Raw genomic sequence first — 19674 nt, 5'->3', positions numbered from 1 at the left:
GTGAATTAAAATGTCTCCACTTGGATAATCCCGACTTGAAATCACACAGATTCGGTCTGACAAATCCACATGACTTTGGAGTAAGTGGGTGGATCCACTTTTTAAAAAATTCCTTTTTCCTCCTCACTCCTAAAGTCTACAACATTCCCCCGGGGGGCGGGGAGGCCAGGTGAGCAAAAAGTCAAGGTTCTTCCAGCCTGAGTCAGCACAGCTAGTATTATAAATAGAAAACCAAGAGGAAGAATAGTCCCACCAAGACTATCTTAGCCAATTAATCAATCAAGACTGTAAGGAAAAAGGGGTGCTAGGCACGGTAAAACCTTAAAGAAGCAGAATCTTAGGCCTGGAATCTTGCCGTTAATTAACTTTTCTGGTTAACATAGAGTTTATTGATGAGTCAGTTCACTTCAAAACCTCTTCCAACAGGATCATTGGGAGTTACATCGGCACAGTCTATGCCATGCCTGCTGGTAAAGTCAGACATATAAATAGATGGTGCTGGAAAGAATGCGGAGAGGGCAGAGACAGAGCTGTGCACGGAAATTTGAGGAGCAAAGCGAGGGAGAGGTGAAAGGGGATAGGTCTTTCTGGAGGATGCACACCTGTGCACAGGGGGTGGGGCCAGTGTGGGGCGGGGCCAGTGTGGGAGCCAAGGCAGGAGGCACCCCAGCTCAGCGTTTTGCCTGAGCAAAGGCACTGCGGAGAGACCAGGTTTTGGATTCGGGAAACTGGGGGCCCAAGGCACTGAGGGAGTGGGCAGAGGTGAGGCTGGACAGGTGGGCCATTGAAGGGAGTTTCCCGCTTATCCCAGGGATGACAGGGGAGCATGGAAAAGTTTTAAGCGTAAGAATTATATGCGATAAGAAGACCCTCCAGTTGATAGGACCAAACCTCCAAACTGGCAATGGAGGGAGAATATTCATGCTGTGGAGGGGGTGATGGAGCCTTGTAGCCCTAATCATGAGCAACCAGGGACTCCTGAGAGGAATGTGGATGTGGGGAGACAAGAGGTGTCGAGGGGTTGCTCAGACGTGCTGCACGAAGGGTTGGTATACACCAGAGTTACAGATTTGAACAAAATAAACCTATTTTACAGAATAGCTGAACCCAGGAGCATGGATGGGATCACTCGAGGGGACTAAGGGAAGGGGGCTCAGGACCGAGTTTTGTGTTCAACATTCTCGAGGTGGAGGGAAGCAGAGGTCAGGGCCAGAGAGCACTGTGGGTGCCCAGGGGGCTGAGATTCCTTTGTGCCAAACGCAGAGGTCCAGGAGGGGGGAGGGGGGGAGAGCCAGACCGCAGGGACGGGGGACCCTGGGAGCTGAGGATGTAGAGAGAGCAAAGGAGTCTGCCCTTTGGAGAATCCAGCTTAAGGGAATGTATTGGTATGCTCCGGCTGCCATAACAAAGTACCACCCGTGGCCTCAGCAACAGAAATCTCTTTTCTCACAGCTTTGTGGGCTAGAAGGTTGAGCTCAAGGTGCCCGTTTGTCCCTAGGCCTCTCCCCTTGGCCTGGTCTTCCCTCTGTGTGTATCTACGTCCTGATCCCATCGTCTTAGAAGAACACCAGTTATGTTGGGTGAGGACTCACCCTAATGACCGCGCTTTAACTTAATTACCGATGTAAAGGCCCTGGTCCACATACAGTCACGGTTGGAGGACTTGGACGTTAGGACTTCAACAGATGAATCTGGGAGGACACAATTCAGCCTATAACAGGGGAGAAGAGGAATTTTATTTTAGCTAGAGGGGATCACAAGATGGGGGAGGATTTTCCCCTTAGAATGGGAGCGACTTGAGAATGCTGGCAGCCCTCTCACGTAGGGCTGCAGAGAAGGGCAGAGGTGGCAGAGAGGGAGTAGGTTCTCCGAGCAGCCAGGAGGGAGTGGGCCAAGGACACAGACAGACGGGAAGGGTGGGCGTAGAGAGCTCTTTAGGACGGGGGCAGTTATCGGTCGCCGGCTGACTCCATTAAGAAGCAATGGCAGTAACTCCAGGCACCTGACGTCTCTGATGCCGGCCACATCACTGCTTGCCCATCACTCATTAGGGCTTTAGGGGAACTGCGTGGGGGGCAAGTGTCAGGAGAGGGCAGAACACTGAGAGTGTTCATGCCTGATCCCCCTGTTTACTTCATCTCATAGGAGGCAAAGTTATGGTTGAAGATGAGGTAGCAGGGGTCTAGTTGTGAGTGAATAAGAGTCAGAAAAGGAGGGTCAGGGAGGGAGGTGACCAAGACCATCTTGAAGGACTAATAAACAGCTGCAAGAGATGGGCTGAGTTTGGAACCCATGGGTCTGAATGACTCTAAACCACACGGCAAAACACAGCTCACAGAGCATCGGGTGGGCCCAGCGCCCTGCAGGCCAGATGTGTCTGGCCTACTCTGCACCTGAAGATGGACCTTGTTTTGCTGGAGCATCTGTGGCTCCCGGGGAGGGTCTGACCCTTGATTTTGCAGCGAGTCTGTTTTCTGCACAGGCTCCGGCAGGATGGTCTAGGCGTCCAGCCTTGGTTAAGGTCCTGTCTTCTCCGTGTGTCTCTGTCGTCCAGCAGCCAATTGGCCACTGTTCTAGCTCTGTTAGGTGGGGAGATAAGCCCAGATAGGCATGAAAATCTGGGGCCCTGAAGAATTGTTGTGGATTCCTTATGCGCACAGACCAAGGGCGTGATTCCCCCACACACTGACGCTTGTCTAAGCCTGCCTGCGTGAAAGCCACCAAAAAAAGAGGACGTTCAGTCAGCTCACACCGTTGGGGAGAGACGATGGAGCGTGAAGATTAGCAGGATAAATAATGCCCTGTTTGGGATCATGTCACCTTTTAGTTTCCCAGGCGAATGACCAAGAGCTAAAGAATGTCGATAGGATATAGGAGTTATAATTCCTGCTACATCCTAACAATTTCCATATATGATTTCATTAAATAATCAGCAATCCTATGAAGATAGCATTATGATCGCTTGACAGACAAAGAAAACAGAGTCTGAGAGTACAATACATTCTCCCAAGCTCCGCAGCTGATAAGTGGTATTTCTGACTCCAGTGCCTATTCTCTTTCTGGGATGTCACACAGAGAGGAAGTTAGGAAAGGAAGCAGACCAGGGGAATTAGGTGTAGGCGGCAGGGCCTGGGACGTGTCCCACCAGCCTGTCCACTGCAGAAGCTTCACCACTGGTGGGACAGCCAGACGGACTCCTCTGTATTGATAGGTAGTGTCCAGGTTGAAGATATAAATGCTGATGGTGGAGCCGGCATAGTCCGTAAGAACTGGAAGCAGTCAAAGCAACCAGTGCTTCTGGCCTGTCAGCTCTAGAGGCCTAACCCTTCTTGAATATGAAATGCGTATGTTGGTTATGCGTAAGGATATTTTTTTCAAACAAAAGGTCACACATATTTATTCCTGAACCAAGCTACTCATGCAGAAATGTAGAAACAAAGAAAAAAATCATTTTCCCGATAAAACACATCCAACGGTCTAGATAGTCGGGATGTTTTCAGCTTGACATGGTAAGATGCTGGCGACTCTGATACAGTATAAATATGTGTAACACAGTATAAGTATATATATAGTATAAATATCTCCCACGCGGTTCCTTATAGACCCAGCTCAGTCTCATCCAGTGTCTCCGATTGGAGCCGGACCAGATTTTATTCCCATTTTTTATCCAAATCCACTGGGGAAGGGGATGATTCTGCTTTCGTTTCATGGCCAGGAATCCCTTGATCCTGAAAGTCTTGTGACAAACAGATTCAACCACACAGATCGTGATGGCAGAGAGAGGGAGCTAGGCCTATGGATATAAAATAAGGGTTTTGACTCAGCAAAAAGTCAGACACGTCCCCGGCGGAGACGGCCTTTGTTTTACTCGGCTACCACTGAACACTTGAGAGAAACTGTTCATTCCCTTCACTCCTGTGCCTTTTATACCACCTCCTTGTTCCCAAAATAAAAATGGTACCATGTGGGGGTCAGTGGGAAGGAGGAGGTGTGCTCTTTTCTAGATGTCTGGGTTTCTGATTGAACGTAGCGAGGAAATTTTAAATCGTGGTTTTCATAAAAGACTATTTTGTCTTTCTCTGCTTCTCATTACGATGCATAGTCTTTCAAAGAAAAAACAAAACTTGAACCTTACACCCGCCATCTCTTTCAAGTGACCCCTGGTTCCTGCATTCTTTTCGTGACTGAGATTTCTTTGTGCGACAGTCATTTTCGGTAGACGTGCTTTGCCCTCCTGCCCTGACGTAGGACAGGGATCAGACTTGCCGAACTTCTGCAAATTCCCCCACTGACTGGTTACAGCTGCCTCCCTTCTCTCCACTGGCCGTGGCTAGAAAGTGTGGATAAAGGAAAGAAATCATGCTCAGAGGCCTTCAGTTGAGTAGATTCAGAACCAATTCTCAGTAAGTGTTGAGGGAAAAGGGCACAGCTGGACCAGGGCCCCAGGGAAGACACTTCATACTTTGAGCCCAGCTTTTCTCAGCTAAAATGATGACATTGGCCCTGCCCCACGGGGTCCTGTGAGGATCACATTAGATGTGCGCGTGAAAGTGCTTTGAAATACAAGGTAATAGTAATATAAATAGGCAGGTTTTTGCAAAAACCAAACAGTGATGGCCTTTCTGATCTTCCTGGCTTTGTGTGGTGAGCTAATCCAGGCCTGTCCTCTCTGCTATGATCCCCCAGAGCCACCCATTCATCGTGGGATGAGAGGTCTCTAAGCTTATAAGTGGGGGAGTTAATAAAGAGATGCCCACTTCTTACACAGAAGGAATTCAGTTCAACAGCGTTTTGGGTTGTTGTTCTGCAGTCCCACTGAGGGATAGACTAACACAGGAGCTGGGAGGAAAGGAAAGGGAGAAAGGAACCTGAAAAAATTCACCATCAGGGTTCTTATAGGCATGCAGGGAAACCAGGGTTCTCTGCATGCAAAGAGCGGCAAAGCAAGACAAGGCCTAATCTGTGATTACATGTGATACAAATAGATGGAATAAATCATGGTTAAATGGCATGCCTGGGGTGACACAGCAGAGATTATTATTCTGGAAGAGGCAGAGAATGGGCCCTAAGGGAAATGGATGGTAAAAACTATTAACTACATTTGGATGGAACAATCTGGAAAGACTGTGTGGACCAGAGTGTGAGAAAAAAAACAACTAAAGGAAACCCCAGGGGCACATCTTCCTCCTGGATGGACAGAGCCTTCAACCGCCCATTCTAGGCCGTGGGGTCTCAGCTGTGCTAGAGGGGTTACCCCAATCTAACGCTCTCCTTTGCTCTCAAGAAGGCCCTTAGCTGTCGCCTTTCTAGGACCAAAGGAGACACCTTCATAAACTCCGGGGTGGGACTGGGATGTTGGTTGTCTGGTCTAGTGGTTTCCTTTAGGGAGGGAGGCAAAGGGGACAGAAGTAGAGAACAAATACTTTGTCCGTAGGGCTTCCCTTCACTGGAGAGGGAGAGAGGGGAAAAAAAGAAAGAAGTAGAAGTTCAGAAGCAAATTTGAAAAAAATTAACATTTGATCCTTTGAGGGAGAGCACATCCATTGATGTTTGCTCTCTTGCCCTTTTTGTACTTTCATGTATTTTAACTTTTTTCCAAAATAAAAAACAGTGACATTTTCAAATGATGATTACTATAACAGTTTAGTCCAGAGCCAATTTCATATTGCGACGGATACCCACACAAACCACTTTTGTTGTTGTTGTTCTTTGCTTATTTTCCTTTTTTAAGGAGAGAGACCAAGAGAACTGAAAGCTCTCTGATCACCATTTAAAGAATTCACTCTCCTTTGGCCCAATCATACTTCTTCCCATCCATCCCAATCCAAGTGATCCAGCAGATCCCAAACACGTATAGCCATGTTTGTATTTCTGACGTCCATCTCCCCCACGTCCCCTCACCAGAATGGAATCCACAAGGGCAAGATTTTGTCCTCATCACTGTGTCACATCCATGCAGCACAGCCTGGCACGTCGTATGCCCTTATTCAATATTTGCTGAGTAAATGAGTGAATTCCCAGAACCCACAGGGAGTGTCCCCGCACCAGCTTTTGTGTAGATCCCACAAGTCCTTTCAGGCTCCTTTGACATTTTTGGCCTTGGCTTTGAGGGCCAACCCAGCCCCCGCGAAGTTAATTGCCACCACGTACAGTAAAATAGTGAGATGTAAGGCTAACACCTTGGGAAGATGTCCTGTACCTAGGCCTCTTCTGGAACTTTCTTTCACCAGGTTGGGCTGTTACATGCATAGGAAAGGCCCACAGAGGCAGCCTGAATATCTCCTTTACGCTTGCTCCCTTATCCTTCTTTTCCTAGCATCCCTGAGAGAAGTACTTTTCTTTCCACCCTGCTGAAGGCTGGTATGGAACATTTTAGAGTAGTTTCAAAATGACATTCAGGGCTTCCCTGGTGGCGCAGTGGCTGAGAGTCCGCCTACTGATGCAAGGGACACGGGTTTGTGCCCCAGTCCGGGAAGATCCCACATGCCGCGGAGCGGCTGAGCCCGTGAGCCATGGCCGCTGAGCCTGCACGTCCGGAGCCTCTGCTCTGCAATGGGAGAGGCCACACAGTGAGAGGTCCACCTACCACAAAAAAAGAAAAAAAAAAATGACATTCAGATTCTTCTTTCTTATTAATCTCATTTCTTTTTTTTCAAATATTATTTATTTATTTTTGACTGAGTTGGGTCTTTGTTGCTGCGCGTGGGCTTTTCTCTAGTTGCGGCAAGCGGGGGCTACTCTTCGTTGTGGTGCGCGGGCTTCTCATTGCGGTGGCTTCTCTTGTTGCGGAGCATGGGCTCTAGGCATGTGGGCTTCAGTAGTTGCAGCACATGGGCTCAGTAGCTGTGGCTCGCGGGCTCTAGAGCACAGGCTCAATAGTTGTGGCGCACGGGCTTAGTTGCTCTGCAACATGTGGGATCTTCCTGGACCAGGGCTCGAATCCGTGTCCCCTGAATCAGCACTTAACCACTGCACCACCAGGGAAGCCCTTTATCTCATTTCTTTACCAACCTTCAGCCTTTTTTTTTTCTACTTTTTACTTCCATTGGAGTTTACCATTTACTTTGTCTTTTTTACTTCCTCAAAGCCTATGTAACAAATATGAATTTTACCTTCAGAAGAAAAGAGTTATTTCACCCACCAAGTGAGTGTCTAATGGAAAAACTAAACGAAAAAAAATTTTATTAGAGCTTTCTTAAGATCAAAGTGAGTTTTTAGTTCTCTGGAAAAGAAAGCGTGGAGGACAAGGAAGTAGGGGTAATCGTCTGCTTGTCCCAGACCTCCTGGTTCATGGAGACAAATCCTCATCTCCCCACCCTGGGCCTAGGAAAGGACACTAGAAATGCAAGTAATCCTGGAGCCAGCAGGGAATTTCCATTCAAGAACGTGATGGTAAAAACCTGAAAAACAGAACGGCCCCGACTCTATTCCCGGTGTTTTCGCTCTCACCAGACCATGCTGAGTGAAGATGTCCCTTGCTTAACTTCCAAGAAGACATCCGAGTTAGCCCCTGCCTACGTGGTGGGTGTTGCCCAAATGATTGTTTGCAGCAGTGCTTTCCCCTTATTTGAGAATCGCTGTCTTATTCAGCTCATCTTGTTATGCAGTCCATTACAGAGCTTAGGTATCTGGGTGTCATTGAGAGCCATTAGTTCAAACTGTTGAGGTGTATCCAGATACCTCAAGTTTCTCTCACAGTCCCCAGGAGCTGTACAATCCCAGGCAGCCGATTGGAGACCTGGGTTCTAGTTCTAAGCTTTTAGGAATCATTCTGAGATTTGCTGGTGTCACAGTCCTGCCCTTCAGCAAGATCATTCAGAGACGTTTCCAGAAACCTCAGAGCTTGCCTAAAGCCATGTGTTCACTTAGGAAGTGCCCCTTCCGATCTGTCTCTGACTGATCTGGGACAGGTCCTCCAAAGCACATACCTGTCCCAGACAACCAAGGATACTGGTTGCCTATGAATAATCCAGACATTTTTTTTTTCTCTTCTCTTCTGGGCAGAGCAAGTGTGGGGCCCACAGTCGCACACCCACAGTGGAAGTGTGGAGTCCTCGTCCTCAATAATAAACATTTATTGAGCACTTGCTGTATAATCAGATCCAGTCCTAAGCAATTCACACACATTGCCGCTTTTTTTTTTTTTTTTTTGCGGTACACGGGCCTCTCACTGTTATGGCCTCTCCCATTGCGGAGCACAGGCTCTGGACACGCAGGCTCAGCGGCCATGGCTCAGGGGCCCAGCCGCCCCGTGGCCACGGCATGTGGGATCTTCCCGGACCGGGGCACAAACCCGCGTCCCCTGCATCGGCAGGCGGACTCTCAACCACTGTGCCACCAGGGAAGCCCCCACATTGCCGCTTTTAACCTTCACAACAACCCTGCCAGTAAGTAGGTACCCTTAGCCCCATTTTACATATAAGAAAACAGAGATTAGGTGACTTGTCCAGGGCCGTGGCTAGGAAGTGTTCCAGTAAGGATCCTTGGCCAGTCAGGGTCAGTACTCTTAACTTCTGTGGTGCCCTGTGCTGTCTTTTCTGCTTTGGGGTGTTGAGAAAAGGAGGGAGACCTCACACAAGTGATTGATCTGTTAAAGAGGAAAAGGTAATCATCCCAAAAGATTTTACAAACAGATTGAAAAAATGTCAACTCCCAGGCCTGAAAATTTGCTGCCTGGTGGCTCTCAAGGGGGACCTCCGCTATCCCTGGGGAGGTAATCTCTGCGCTTCAGCTCTGGTGTGACTGGTGACTTCTAGAGTTCAGAGATGCCCTGGTCACATGTGCGGGAAGGCTGAAATATTTGGGTAGTGCCCAGGGGGTGGGCAGCCGAAATCGTTATCCAGCCTGGCAGCCTTAAACAGAGGAGCAGATGACTAGAAACCCCAAAATGAAGTTGCTTTTCGTTGTCTTCTCAGTCTTTGTGGGGAATGAGGTCAAGAAAGGGAGATCTAATTCCACTCCGAGTCTTAGGCTCGGTACATTCAGAACAAAACTACAGCAGCAAAAACGTTGCTTCAGTCCCATAAAATCTCTCCCTGTGAAGATCTCCAAGCGGGCAAGCCCCCCTCGGAGGCTCCCCCGCTCTGCCTTTCTCTGTGGGCACCGTCTCCCCTTCCTTCCTGCCCGGTGCCCAGTGCCGGGTGGCCGGGCTCCAGCCGTGCAGCAGCCCGGGCCCCACCAGCGTAGGGAGCGCCTCCGGGATAACGAGGAGCTCGGGATGCTCGGGATGCTGGGACAGAGGCTCCTTTCTGCTCAGCTCGCCCATGCGCTGAAAGGTTCTCCCCTTCGACTGCACCGGAGGCAAGAAGTAGCTTGCAAAGAGAGGATTTTCAGCACAGTGCACAGGGAATTAAACCTCTATGCACAATAACGTTGGTCTGTGGAGTGGAAAAGCAGGGGCGGTGCTGGCGTCCCCTAGGCAACGGGCTGACAATGTTCACTCCTTAGACAATCTTGCAACTGGCCATGGCTCTTTCCTGACAGTACCAGTGGCTGAACTCCGGAAAAATAATGAAGGCTATGGATGGGATATGGTGAGTGCCACGAGATTCCCCGCTCCAAATTAGGGCTGCTTTTCTTGTGTTTGTACTCGGATTAGAAAAACAAGCTAGCAGACCATGACTGCTGACACAAATAGATCCGTAACTGTACGGCGAACACTTGAAATTCATCCTTGCAGTAAAAGGGAAAAAAAAAAAAAAAAAGCTAAACTATTTGCGTCCTTTCCTGGTAACATCCAGGGCTGTGATGGAAAACTCCGTTATTCCTAAGAAAGATGCATGATGAGCATGTGTTTTTCTCCAAGTTGGTTTTCTTCTTTAACCCAGGAGCGTCTGTTCCATAGACCGCAGAGCAACGGCCACGACCGGGCTGTGTGCGTGTGCGCGCGTGCGGTGTGCATATCGTTTTCCCTAATTGCTACAGCATAACTTCCTCTTTGCTTTACCAGACTAAGTCTCAGCAATGAGACGTCACGTGTAAACTTCTTGTCTGTTTGCTTTTTTCAGTTCTAGGGAAAATCCGAACTGCAGTTGGCAGTGCCCAACTTCTTATGGCCCAGAAATTCTACCAGTTCAGAGAACTGTGTGAAGAAAACCTGGTAGGTATCCTTACCCATCACTACCATTTTCCCTGCTAGTACCACGAGAAGAACCTGTTGTCAAGACCGGTCCACCTAAAGTAGAACCAAGTCACAGCCCATCGGACTCTCTAACCTGGAATAGAGAGTTTTCTGATGAATCATATATTTCCTGCTTTTCTTAAAATTAAAAATATTTATGTTATACTTAAGTAATCTTTGAAGAAAGAATCCAGTCAGGCTAAAACTCCATTCCCCTCCCCTTTTTTGTTCGGTAACTGAAGACTTTCCATTTTCCTGGCCTTCTGATTTCATTATTCTTACCAAACTATGGAGAAGACTGATACGTAAAAAATAATATTACAGCAAAAAGATCATTTTCGATAATGAGTTTCTTTCTGAAATAGCCATCAGGGCTTATTTTCTTATCAGAGTTCTCTGTTTTAATTCAAGAATCAGAAGTGGAAGGTGTCATAAAGTATAGATTTGATCTCCCTGAGACCAATGAATCATTCATCCTTCTTGGACATACAGAAACAAAATAAACCAGGACAAAGAGACAAAACTAATACTAGCATCAACAACATTTTAAAAAAATTACCAGCAAAATACAAGGGCAAGAGCTTCCTCACAGAATTTTTTTTAAATGCTACCATCCCTACAAGTGTCATTCCACAAACATAGCTTTTATTGGTCAATTAATGATCAAGTCGGATCTAAATAAAGAAAATGAAAAGCAACTAGTTTATCTCCTGGAAGGTTAAAAACATGAATCATTTGCAATCTGATTGATCCAGACTATGATTCTAGAGTTCTAACCACATCTTGTTAACAAGGACAAATACAGACCGAATGGAATTTATCTAGACAGGGCTCGACCAAGAGCAGATATAAACCCGGCAAAAGCTGGTGCTCTCCGTCTCTCTTCACCAGGCTTTTCTTTTTGAACCCTCCCCTTGGGGCTATCCTTTCCTTCCTCCTCACCCCCACCCCTGACATCTATAGTTTGTTTTCTCCTCCCTCAAGCAAAAATTACCTGACCCTTCTTTCAGCGTCTCAGAAATTCTATTCTGAATTATGAGATAATATATATTAGTAGATGTATTGATAAGTGATTCAACCAATATCTTATTGAGCTTCACTACGTGCCAGGTACAGAATTCCTGCTAATCTGTAAACTTGCGGATGTGTCACAGATCTTTTTTTTTTTTTTCGCGGTACGCGGGCCTCTCCCGTTGCGGAGCACAGGCTCCGGACGCGCAGGCTCAGCGGCCATGGCTCACGGGCCCAGCCGCTCCGCGGCACGTGGGATCCTCCCGGACCGGGGCACGAACCCGTGTCCCCTGCATCGGCAGGCGGACTCTTAACCACTGCGCCACCAGGGAAGCCCCACAGATCTTAATTAATATGATTCTTTGCTCTTGTAAAGAATCATATGTAAAAAAGTTCATAGAAGGCCATATTTCTCAAACTGGCCAAAAGACACAGGCGGAGACCAATAAGTACACGCTACAGGGCAAACACAGCACACCTTTGAAAAGAATTATAGAAGCAGGAGCAGAAGCGCACTGTGTCCTCAGAGCTTTTAAGTTTATGATCTGGTTAGATCCTCAAAGCAACGGTCTGGAGAATATAGTGACATTATTTTTATGACGGTTCTACCGTTGAGGAAAATGGGCCTGGAAGAGCTCAGTGACTTGCCAGGGCCGCGTGGTAAGAGGCAGAGCCAAGGTTCAGATCCCAGTGTGTTCGACTTCAATCCCTGTAAAGGCCCCCCAGGATTTGAGTCCCCTCCTCACCCTGCTGGCTCAGCTCCATCTCCTCTGCAGCAGGAAGCACGGTGGCCTGGTGATGGTACCACTTAGGTCTACAAAGCTGCATTGAAGCAGCACTGAGATCGGTCACACCAGGCCCAGCTCTGCTTGCTTGAGTTCTTACTCCTTGGAGGACACCTGAAAACTCTTGCACCTTGTCTCCGACTTGACTCTTGGGCATAGAATAAATGGATTGCAACAAAAGTCAACCCAGGGACCTGGCCCGCCGTATCCTTCTCAGCCTCTGCCACCTCTGACCTCCAAGTGGCCTGGTTCATACTCAAGCGGGTTGTGCATCTCCTTCTGCGCCGGGGTGTCACAGGAGCCTCTGATTCGGAGACTGGCTGAGCACCCAGGCTCTTTCCCTCTGCTTCCCCATCCATCCCCTGGAGGCTGTGTCAGCAAAGAGAGTCTTGGTGGGAAAGGAACAAATTACCCGTGTTACAGAGTTAAACGACCTCTATCATTTCATCGACTGATGCACTAAAACAGTTTAACCAACGGAGCTTGTGACCTAAAAGACTTCGGTGAACTTCAAAGTATGAGCAATTTAGCTTTTAGTTACCAATAAGATAAGGAAATATATTGCAAGATCATAAAACTCCATTTGACAAGTACTTTGTCAAAGCTATTATCTGTCTATTCTGAACCTAGATATTAAGAAACTTTCTTTTTAGTTTACTAAATCAAAGTACTACAGAGAAACCCTCTTGTTAATTCAGATGTCATTAGAATAGAGTTTAACACTGACCCAAATACTTACAAATTTTAGAACTTACTTATTCCAATGATCTATGGGTAGTTTTAAAAGTGTAAGTTTATAAATATATTCTTTACTTGTATTTATTTTGAAGCCAGACCAATAATGCTAGTCCATGAAAGGGGTAAAACGTTCTTTCCAACTTATTAACTTTGATGGTCACCAACCTTGAGCTTCCTGAAATTCTGATATTTTCATAGGGCTGATTTTAAAAGTACAAACTGGCCTCCAGTTATTATATGGCATGAGACTTCACAGTCTTTCCAATTGCCCAGATTCCCAGAGGTAACCAAAACGGACCCCTGCTAGAAACTTTTGGCAAGTGGGAGTCCCACCCATCTGCCCATGAATGCCTTTAGCTACTGTTGCAGGTAGTAACCAGCGATGAACACAACACCTTCAGTCTTTAGTTGTTTTTTCTGTCTCAGACCATATAAATGAGTGGTTCATACTTTCTAGTACTTGTCAGGGATACGTGAATGAGGGCAAAGAAAGTCAATCCACAAACCAAAGAATGTTTAATATTATCTAGCAAATGGGTCACTACAGGCATCTATGTGTGTGTATAGACAAGTGTTCTCACATTTGCCATGTTACGTTATGGTCAATTTAAAACTAATTCGCTTCCAAATGATTTTGTCCAAGTACTTATATGATAACATGACTTCCTACATTAGAGATATCTTAATTGTTAAACACACAGTAGTTTGAAAATCCAGTTCTTTTATTACTTATCATTGTTTGCCCTAGTATTTTCACTCAACGTGAGTATTAAAATGAACTTTACTTTAGATTCCTTATATGTTCTCTGAGTATGTTGGATGGCATGGAGTTGAATACTGACTCTAGTACCAATACACTGTATTTTTTTTTTTTGCAAAAGGTATTTTCCTTTAAATATAGCTTTAAATGCATCTTGTCATAGATCATACATTCTGGGATTTTTCAAATGTTTATAGACTCCCTGCCATAGCGTACTGAAGGATGTAATATTAACAAAAGAAGAATTTTACTTTGACGTTGAGAATCACTGACTCCGATGTGTATAAGATGAATGTATAAACTTATCATTTGCAGTGGAATCTTTTTTAAAAAACCAAACTCAGAGAGAGTATAAACGTGGTTGCCAGGGGCTTGGGTGTGGGGGAAACAGGGAGAGGTTGGCAACACGGTACAGATTTTCAGCTATCAAACGAATAAGGTCTGAAGATCTAATTACAACATGGTGACTATAGTTGATAGCAGTGTATTGTATAACTGGGCTTCGCCAAGAGAGTAGAACATAAATGTTCTCACACACACACACAAAGATAAATACATGAGGTGATGATGTGTTACTTAACTCGACGGGGGAGTCCTTTCACAATGTGTGTATATATCACATCATCACGTTGCACACTCTAAATATTTTGCAATTTGGTCAATTATTCCTTAAGAAAGGTGAATATGTGTATAAGACATATATAAAATATGAAATGAATAAAAGGGCCATCGATAGCCTCACTTCTCTCTCCTATCTGAAAACCAAAAGGAACTCATCCTCCTTGCGTTATTTGAAATATTTGAAAAGGCCGCCTTGGTCCTGTGCTTGTTGTCCTAGATCATCACCTCTAAAGCGTGAATGTTTTTCTTTCTCTCGTACAGAATCCCAGCGCTCATCCAAGGCCCACCTCCCAGGATTTGGCGGGGTTCTGGGACATGCTGCAGTTGTCCATAGAAAATATTAGTATGAAATTTGATGAACTTCATCAGTTAAAGGCCAATAATTGGAAACAGATGGATCCTCTTGACAAGAAGGTAGAACAATGTAGATTTTGTATGGTTCATTTAAAAACCTGCACAAACACTGGACAGTCTAAATAGGCTTCTGCTTTCAGTCTTGCTGTTTACAATGTGAAATGGAGCTGATATCATATTAATTTCATTGTAATGACAATGTTTACATAGTAATCACTTGGGATATTATCTGTAATATGTTTCAGGCATATTTTTAAAGAAAAACCTGTCTGTGTGAATTGGAAAATGGGAATGTGGCTTTTTTTGTTAATTAAACTTTAAGTTAAACCATTTTAGTCACTGGAAGGAACTGCCTCCATTTTGCTTTTTAAACTAAAATAAATGACATCTTCAGTGCACGGTTACATACAGCAAGAGCTCAACTTCCTTACACCCCTAGCACGTGCTTCCGAGAAAATAGGAAGCCCTGCAAACTAACCGACTTTGATAATCATTTCATAAATATAGTAATAAAGAAACCACTGTTGTTCAAGTGTAAAAATATACACACCGTAAAGTTTCACAGTAATCATAAATGTTGGGATTTTTTAAGAGTTTTACTGTTGGTTGATTTGCCCTGGGGAATATCGCTCACTGGGTTCCTCATGCGAGAGCATAGAAGTAAAGACTCAAATGCTTTTACTTGAATTAATAAATGGCAATTTTCACATTTGATTACGGCGGGTCCACCAGGCTTGCCCAGGTATCCAATGTCCACCTCCCTAGGCTGGCCAGGCATGCATGACTTTTTTAACCCTTTGCTTTCCTATGGCCTGAGGTCAGATGTTCCCGAGAGATTCACCTTCTAAATATTAGGCACAGCTATACTTGTGATGCCCTTTTCCTATCCCTGCACCTATCAGAGAGCAAGCCTCAGTCCAATCCATTCTGCTGCTGCCCATTATAATACCAGGGTTCTTGGGGTCCATGGGCTCCCGGGAGAAATCCAGTGCCAACAGCCGGTGCATAATCAAAGGGGCCACCGCTCTCATCACTGTCCCTCATCTCTAATTCTGTCACCATCCACCTGTGGGGTTTTGGTGCGAAGCATCAAAGTACCATGGATGTCTGTGTGGCCTCTCACTGGGGGAGCCAAACATTTGCACTCAATCTAGTTTTCTTTAATCTGGGTTTAAAACTGTCTGCTACGTAAGCTTTTAAATTGGTCTGACTTTAAGAAAACACTACAGATGTACACACATACTGGTGACTGAATTTCTAGAGCTGATCCATCTGATTTCTCACTCATGGATTTTTAAAAATTATAGTTAAAAAATAAAATGTGCAAGGAAAGGAAAATATGACTAAAAAGTTTCCAAAAGATCGACTGAGTTACCCAACAATGAAGATTTTAAACGTCCAAAAGGAGTGAAGCTAAGAATTGATATAGGTAACCTATTGACGCAGTAAATCATTAGTTAACTTGATTTCTAAATCTTCACACACGTTGTCTGTCATCAGAGCTTTGCATCACCCCATGAACTGGAAGGGAAACAATGAACAAGACAATCAGGGCTGGTGGACTACGGTTTGCACTCTGTGCTCCCCTTTTTTATCCACACAAGACGCCACCTTAAACAGCCGGCGGGCAACTCCAGTGCAGTACGTTAACTAGGTGCTTCACCCAGGCAAGCAAGGAGGAACACAGAGAATGCCCTTGGGAGAATCATGGAATCCCTAATTTAAGATACTTTTCACATTTAGTTTTATGAGAATTAGGGTATTTTATTAAAAAATGAAATCATCAGATTCACGTGGACCTTTGTGCAGCCTGAAAACTCACCGTCTTTTTCCCCAAAATCCTTTGCGGTTTAGATTCCCTTCTTTCCCACTGTACTTTTTTCCAGCCCAAGTGATATATGGCTTTTGTTTTTGCAACGGCATTTAAAAATAGCCACCCGTTTTCTAGTTTGCTGCTGCTAGGGGGATGAACTCTTTCAGTCTTGTGTTCAGTTTTCATGGCACAGTGTCTGTCCCTGTGATGGAATTGCCCTCTGGGCCGCCACAGTCGCCCCGAGATCCCTAAGGCGTGACGGTCCAGCAGGATGTTTTAGGAGCTGACTCCACTACCCGGGAGGGTAAGGAACTGTCCAAGTCCTCCCTCCAGGGTGACCCTGCCCAGTACATTGCTGTGTGTTTGTGTGTGATGTGCAAACGGGTGTAACTCACTGTGGCATCAGCAAAGCTAAGCGAACGCGGGCTTACAATCTTCTTCCTCGTTTGGTTGTTTAGGTTTGGGTGGGCCCGAGGAGAGGGCGGGGATGTTTTTAAACTCTGAACCGAGCTCGCAGCCTCCGCCTCCCTCCTTAGGGGGATGCAGAGTTCTAAGAGGCGACCGCTGCCACCCTTTCCCATCTCTGGCACCCAGAACAGTCTGGAGCCTCCAGAGAAAAACCGCAGTAAACGTGCTGGGAGCCGCAGCCTTTCAGCAGGCGGGGGGGGGGCATTTTAAATACCCACATCCTTCCCTTGGAGAGACCTAGTTCTGCCATCCAGCTTTACCCTTGGCCTTAAACTTACCGGTATTTTTTTCCCCCTGCAGCTTTTGAATACGCAAGCCAGAATAATGAAGAAAAAATATATACATATCTATACATGTAAATATATATATATATATATATATATATATATATATATATATACAGTGTGCAGATCAGAACTAACCTAACCACCCTTAGGCTTAAAAAAAAAAAAAAGTGTGCTAACTACTGACCTATCCCAGTTTTTCCCAAGCTTGTCCTGAGAAGCTGTGTAATGTCCTGAACCTTCTGCTTTGATCAGGAGCGAAGGGCCCCTCCTCCAGTGCCCAAGAAGCCGGCGAAGGGCCCCGCGCCGCTGATCCGGGAGCGCTCGCTGGAGAGCTCGCAGCGCCAGGAGGCCCGCAAGCGCCTGATGGCCGCCAAGCGCGCCGCGTCCGTCCGCCAGAACTCGGCCACCGAGAGCGCCGAGAGCATCGAGATCTACATCCCCGAGGCGCAGACCCGGCTCTGAGGCCCCCGGCCGCCGCGCCCCCGGCCGCCTCCTCCCCGGCGCCCGCCCTTCGCCTTCTTGGCCCGCCCACCCGTGTAGACGCGGCCCCTCTAGGTCACCCGCCATCCTCCGTTCTCTCGAGCTTGTCTGTCCTTAGATTCCAGCAATATCGAACCATAGGGTATCTCAGAAATCCAGGATCCCGGGGTGGGGGGGTCCCCAGGGGGGTGGTCCCCTCGGGACCTCGCGGACTTCCACCCGAAAGAAACTAGGAAACTAGGGCTCCGATCCCCCTGATTTCCCCGACACGCTTCCTATTTGGGCAAGCAGATGGAACACTTGATTTCCAACCTCAGAAATCACACACCCTGTCACCGGAGTCGGGAAGTGACACACCGAGAGGGGACGCAGAGGGGCTGGGGGGCGGGGGACCAGGATGCGGAGTGGGGGAAAGAGAAGCAAACCCTGCGGGTGCCGGGGGTACCTGCGTCGCTCACAGCTGCAAAACTGCCTCACTCTTGTGTCATCAGTCACTGCTTCAGATGTCTCAATCAGCAGAAGATTGTCAATCCGATCTTTCAGGGATATCCATCTATTCTGAAAGGCAATAAAATGAAGATAGGCAAGGCAAGACAAAGGAAGCACTGCTAGTTTAAAAGACTACAGAAGGGATTTTTTCTTTTGTCCTATTCTTAAGAAGAGTTACACCTGAAGTGTTTTATCAGCTTTTCTTGTACTATGTATATTATATTGTTGTGATGGTGGTGGTGGGGTCTTTAGGGGAAAGTGTTGGTTCTATTAATTTGTTAGTGTCCATCCTGGGGGCCTACCTAATTACACAGAGCTAAGTACATCTCTGCTTACGGAGTGCTGTACATGGCAGCCGGGCTGCTTTCTGCGAAAAGTTGGGATTTTCCTAGCATCCCCTTGGAATGCTACACATCCGTCTCTTTTAACCCAGTAGTTCATACGGCAGACGTCTGTCTTCATCAGTCTTTTCTCACTGCTCCACAGTCCTAACACACCCCCGAATAAGGATTTTGTCCTGTGTCAAACCGGTAAAATAAGCTTTCTGTCCCAGTAGACATGCTGCCTCGTTCCAAAGAGCGGCCACTTGTCTTGAGGTCCCAGGTAGAGAGAAGAAATTTGACCTGCGAGGTTCAGAGGCCACATGGAGGGGGACAGTGTCATGATTCCTAAACACTGAAAGAAACCCAGGCTTTTGGCAGAGAATGTTGATTTCCGTTTTTAGTCCTGATGGATGGCCAGTATGACTTTTGCATCCAGCTCAAGTTATCTTTAAATGCCCTCACTCGTAGCAGTTTAAGCACTTAGAATGAGGTGATCTTAAATGATCACTGGCGTTTTCTCCAGCTCCCTAAAGCGTTAGAAATTACCATTGAAAAATGAAAGACTTTTAAAAACATACATCAAATACTCTTGCACCAGAGATGCTTTTTTTTAAAAAAACAACAACAACACTCTCATAGCCAGGTGCTAATTTAATTTTATTTAAGCAATTAAGAGAGGTGATGGGTTCTGGCAACAACTATTTTCACGGACATATTCTAAAACCACTAGAGAATTCGCTACCTCTCAGAGCCATTGATGCTTTGAGCTATCTTTATAAACAGGGCACAAATGTTTACTGCTGTGGTTTACAAGACAAGGGCTACTAACATTTAAAAACCAACCAACCAACTTTTAACTAGGGTGAACAAAGCACCTTTGAGTGCTTTATAAAATTGGAGCAGACAGAGAATTTGAGCTTCAAGTATTGCTGGTTTTAAAAAGAATACACCTTTTCTTTACTCTAGCAGCCAAGGAAGGTCACACAAAGTTTGCATCAAGTAAGGCCAACTGCCACTTTGGGTAGCCTATGGTCTCATTCAACCCTGACAGTGACTCGGAACTCAGATTAACGTGAAGGAAGCCACACCCATTTGAAGACCAGATGTCCCCATCCACAGCTCTGCACCGTGAGGTAGAGATAAGATTTGGATTAAGAAATAGATTTCTAATACTGTTCAAGATCATCCTACAATATTTTCTTTGCAAACTGGTTTAGCCCAGGATATTTTAAAGAGAGACAAGAGATGGCCTATTTATCTTGTCTACGTGAATGGTATTTGTATATTCATAAGCTATTTTTGGTAAGAATTTTAAATCTTTTAGCCGAAGGCCTCCAGGCACCATGACCTTTGCCTTCCTTGAAAACACCAATTGTACAAACACTTTATAGAAGGCTAATTATTGATGTTAAGACATGATCCCAC

At 46.0% G+C, this 19674-nt stretch overlaps 1 protein-coding gene across 14 annotated transcripts in view; it reads left to right on the top strand.

Annotated features, from left to right (window-relative positions):
* The window catches only part of DLGAP1 (DLG associated protein 1), a gene marked incomplete at both ends in the record, with an annotated part of 968578 nt that extends 951159 nt beyond the window's left edge, over positions 1-17419 (top strand). For 10 of the 14 annotated variants that reach the window (XM_079943254.1, XM_079943265.1, XM_079943263.1 and 7 more), the window contains 3 exons: positions 10008-10099; positions 14297-14449; positions 17210-17419. In XM_079943254.1, the coding sequence (XP_079799380.1) occupies positions 10008-10099; positions 14297-14449; positions 17210-17419 (455 nt within the window). Of the gene's footprint in view, positions 1-10007; positions 10100-14296; positions 14516-17209 lie in introns of those variants that run through there. The other 4 variants (XM_079943264.1, XM_079943259.1, XM_079943255.1 and 1 more) reach the window with 1 other exon arrangement.
* Positions 17420-19674: the final 2255 nt, after the last annotated feature.

The sequence above is a fragment of the Stenella coeruleoalba genome, assembly GCF_951394435.1.
Source record: "Stenella coeruleoalba genome assembly, chromosome: 14".
NCBI classification, from domain to species: domain Eukaryota; kingdom Metazoa; phylum Chordata; class Mammalia; order Artiodactyla; family Delphinidae; genus Stenella; species Stenella coeruleoalba.
This window is presented reverse-complemented; position numbering and strand designations above follow the sequence as displayed.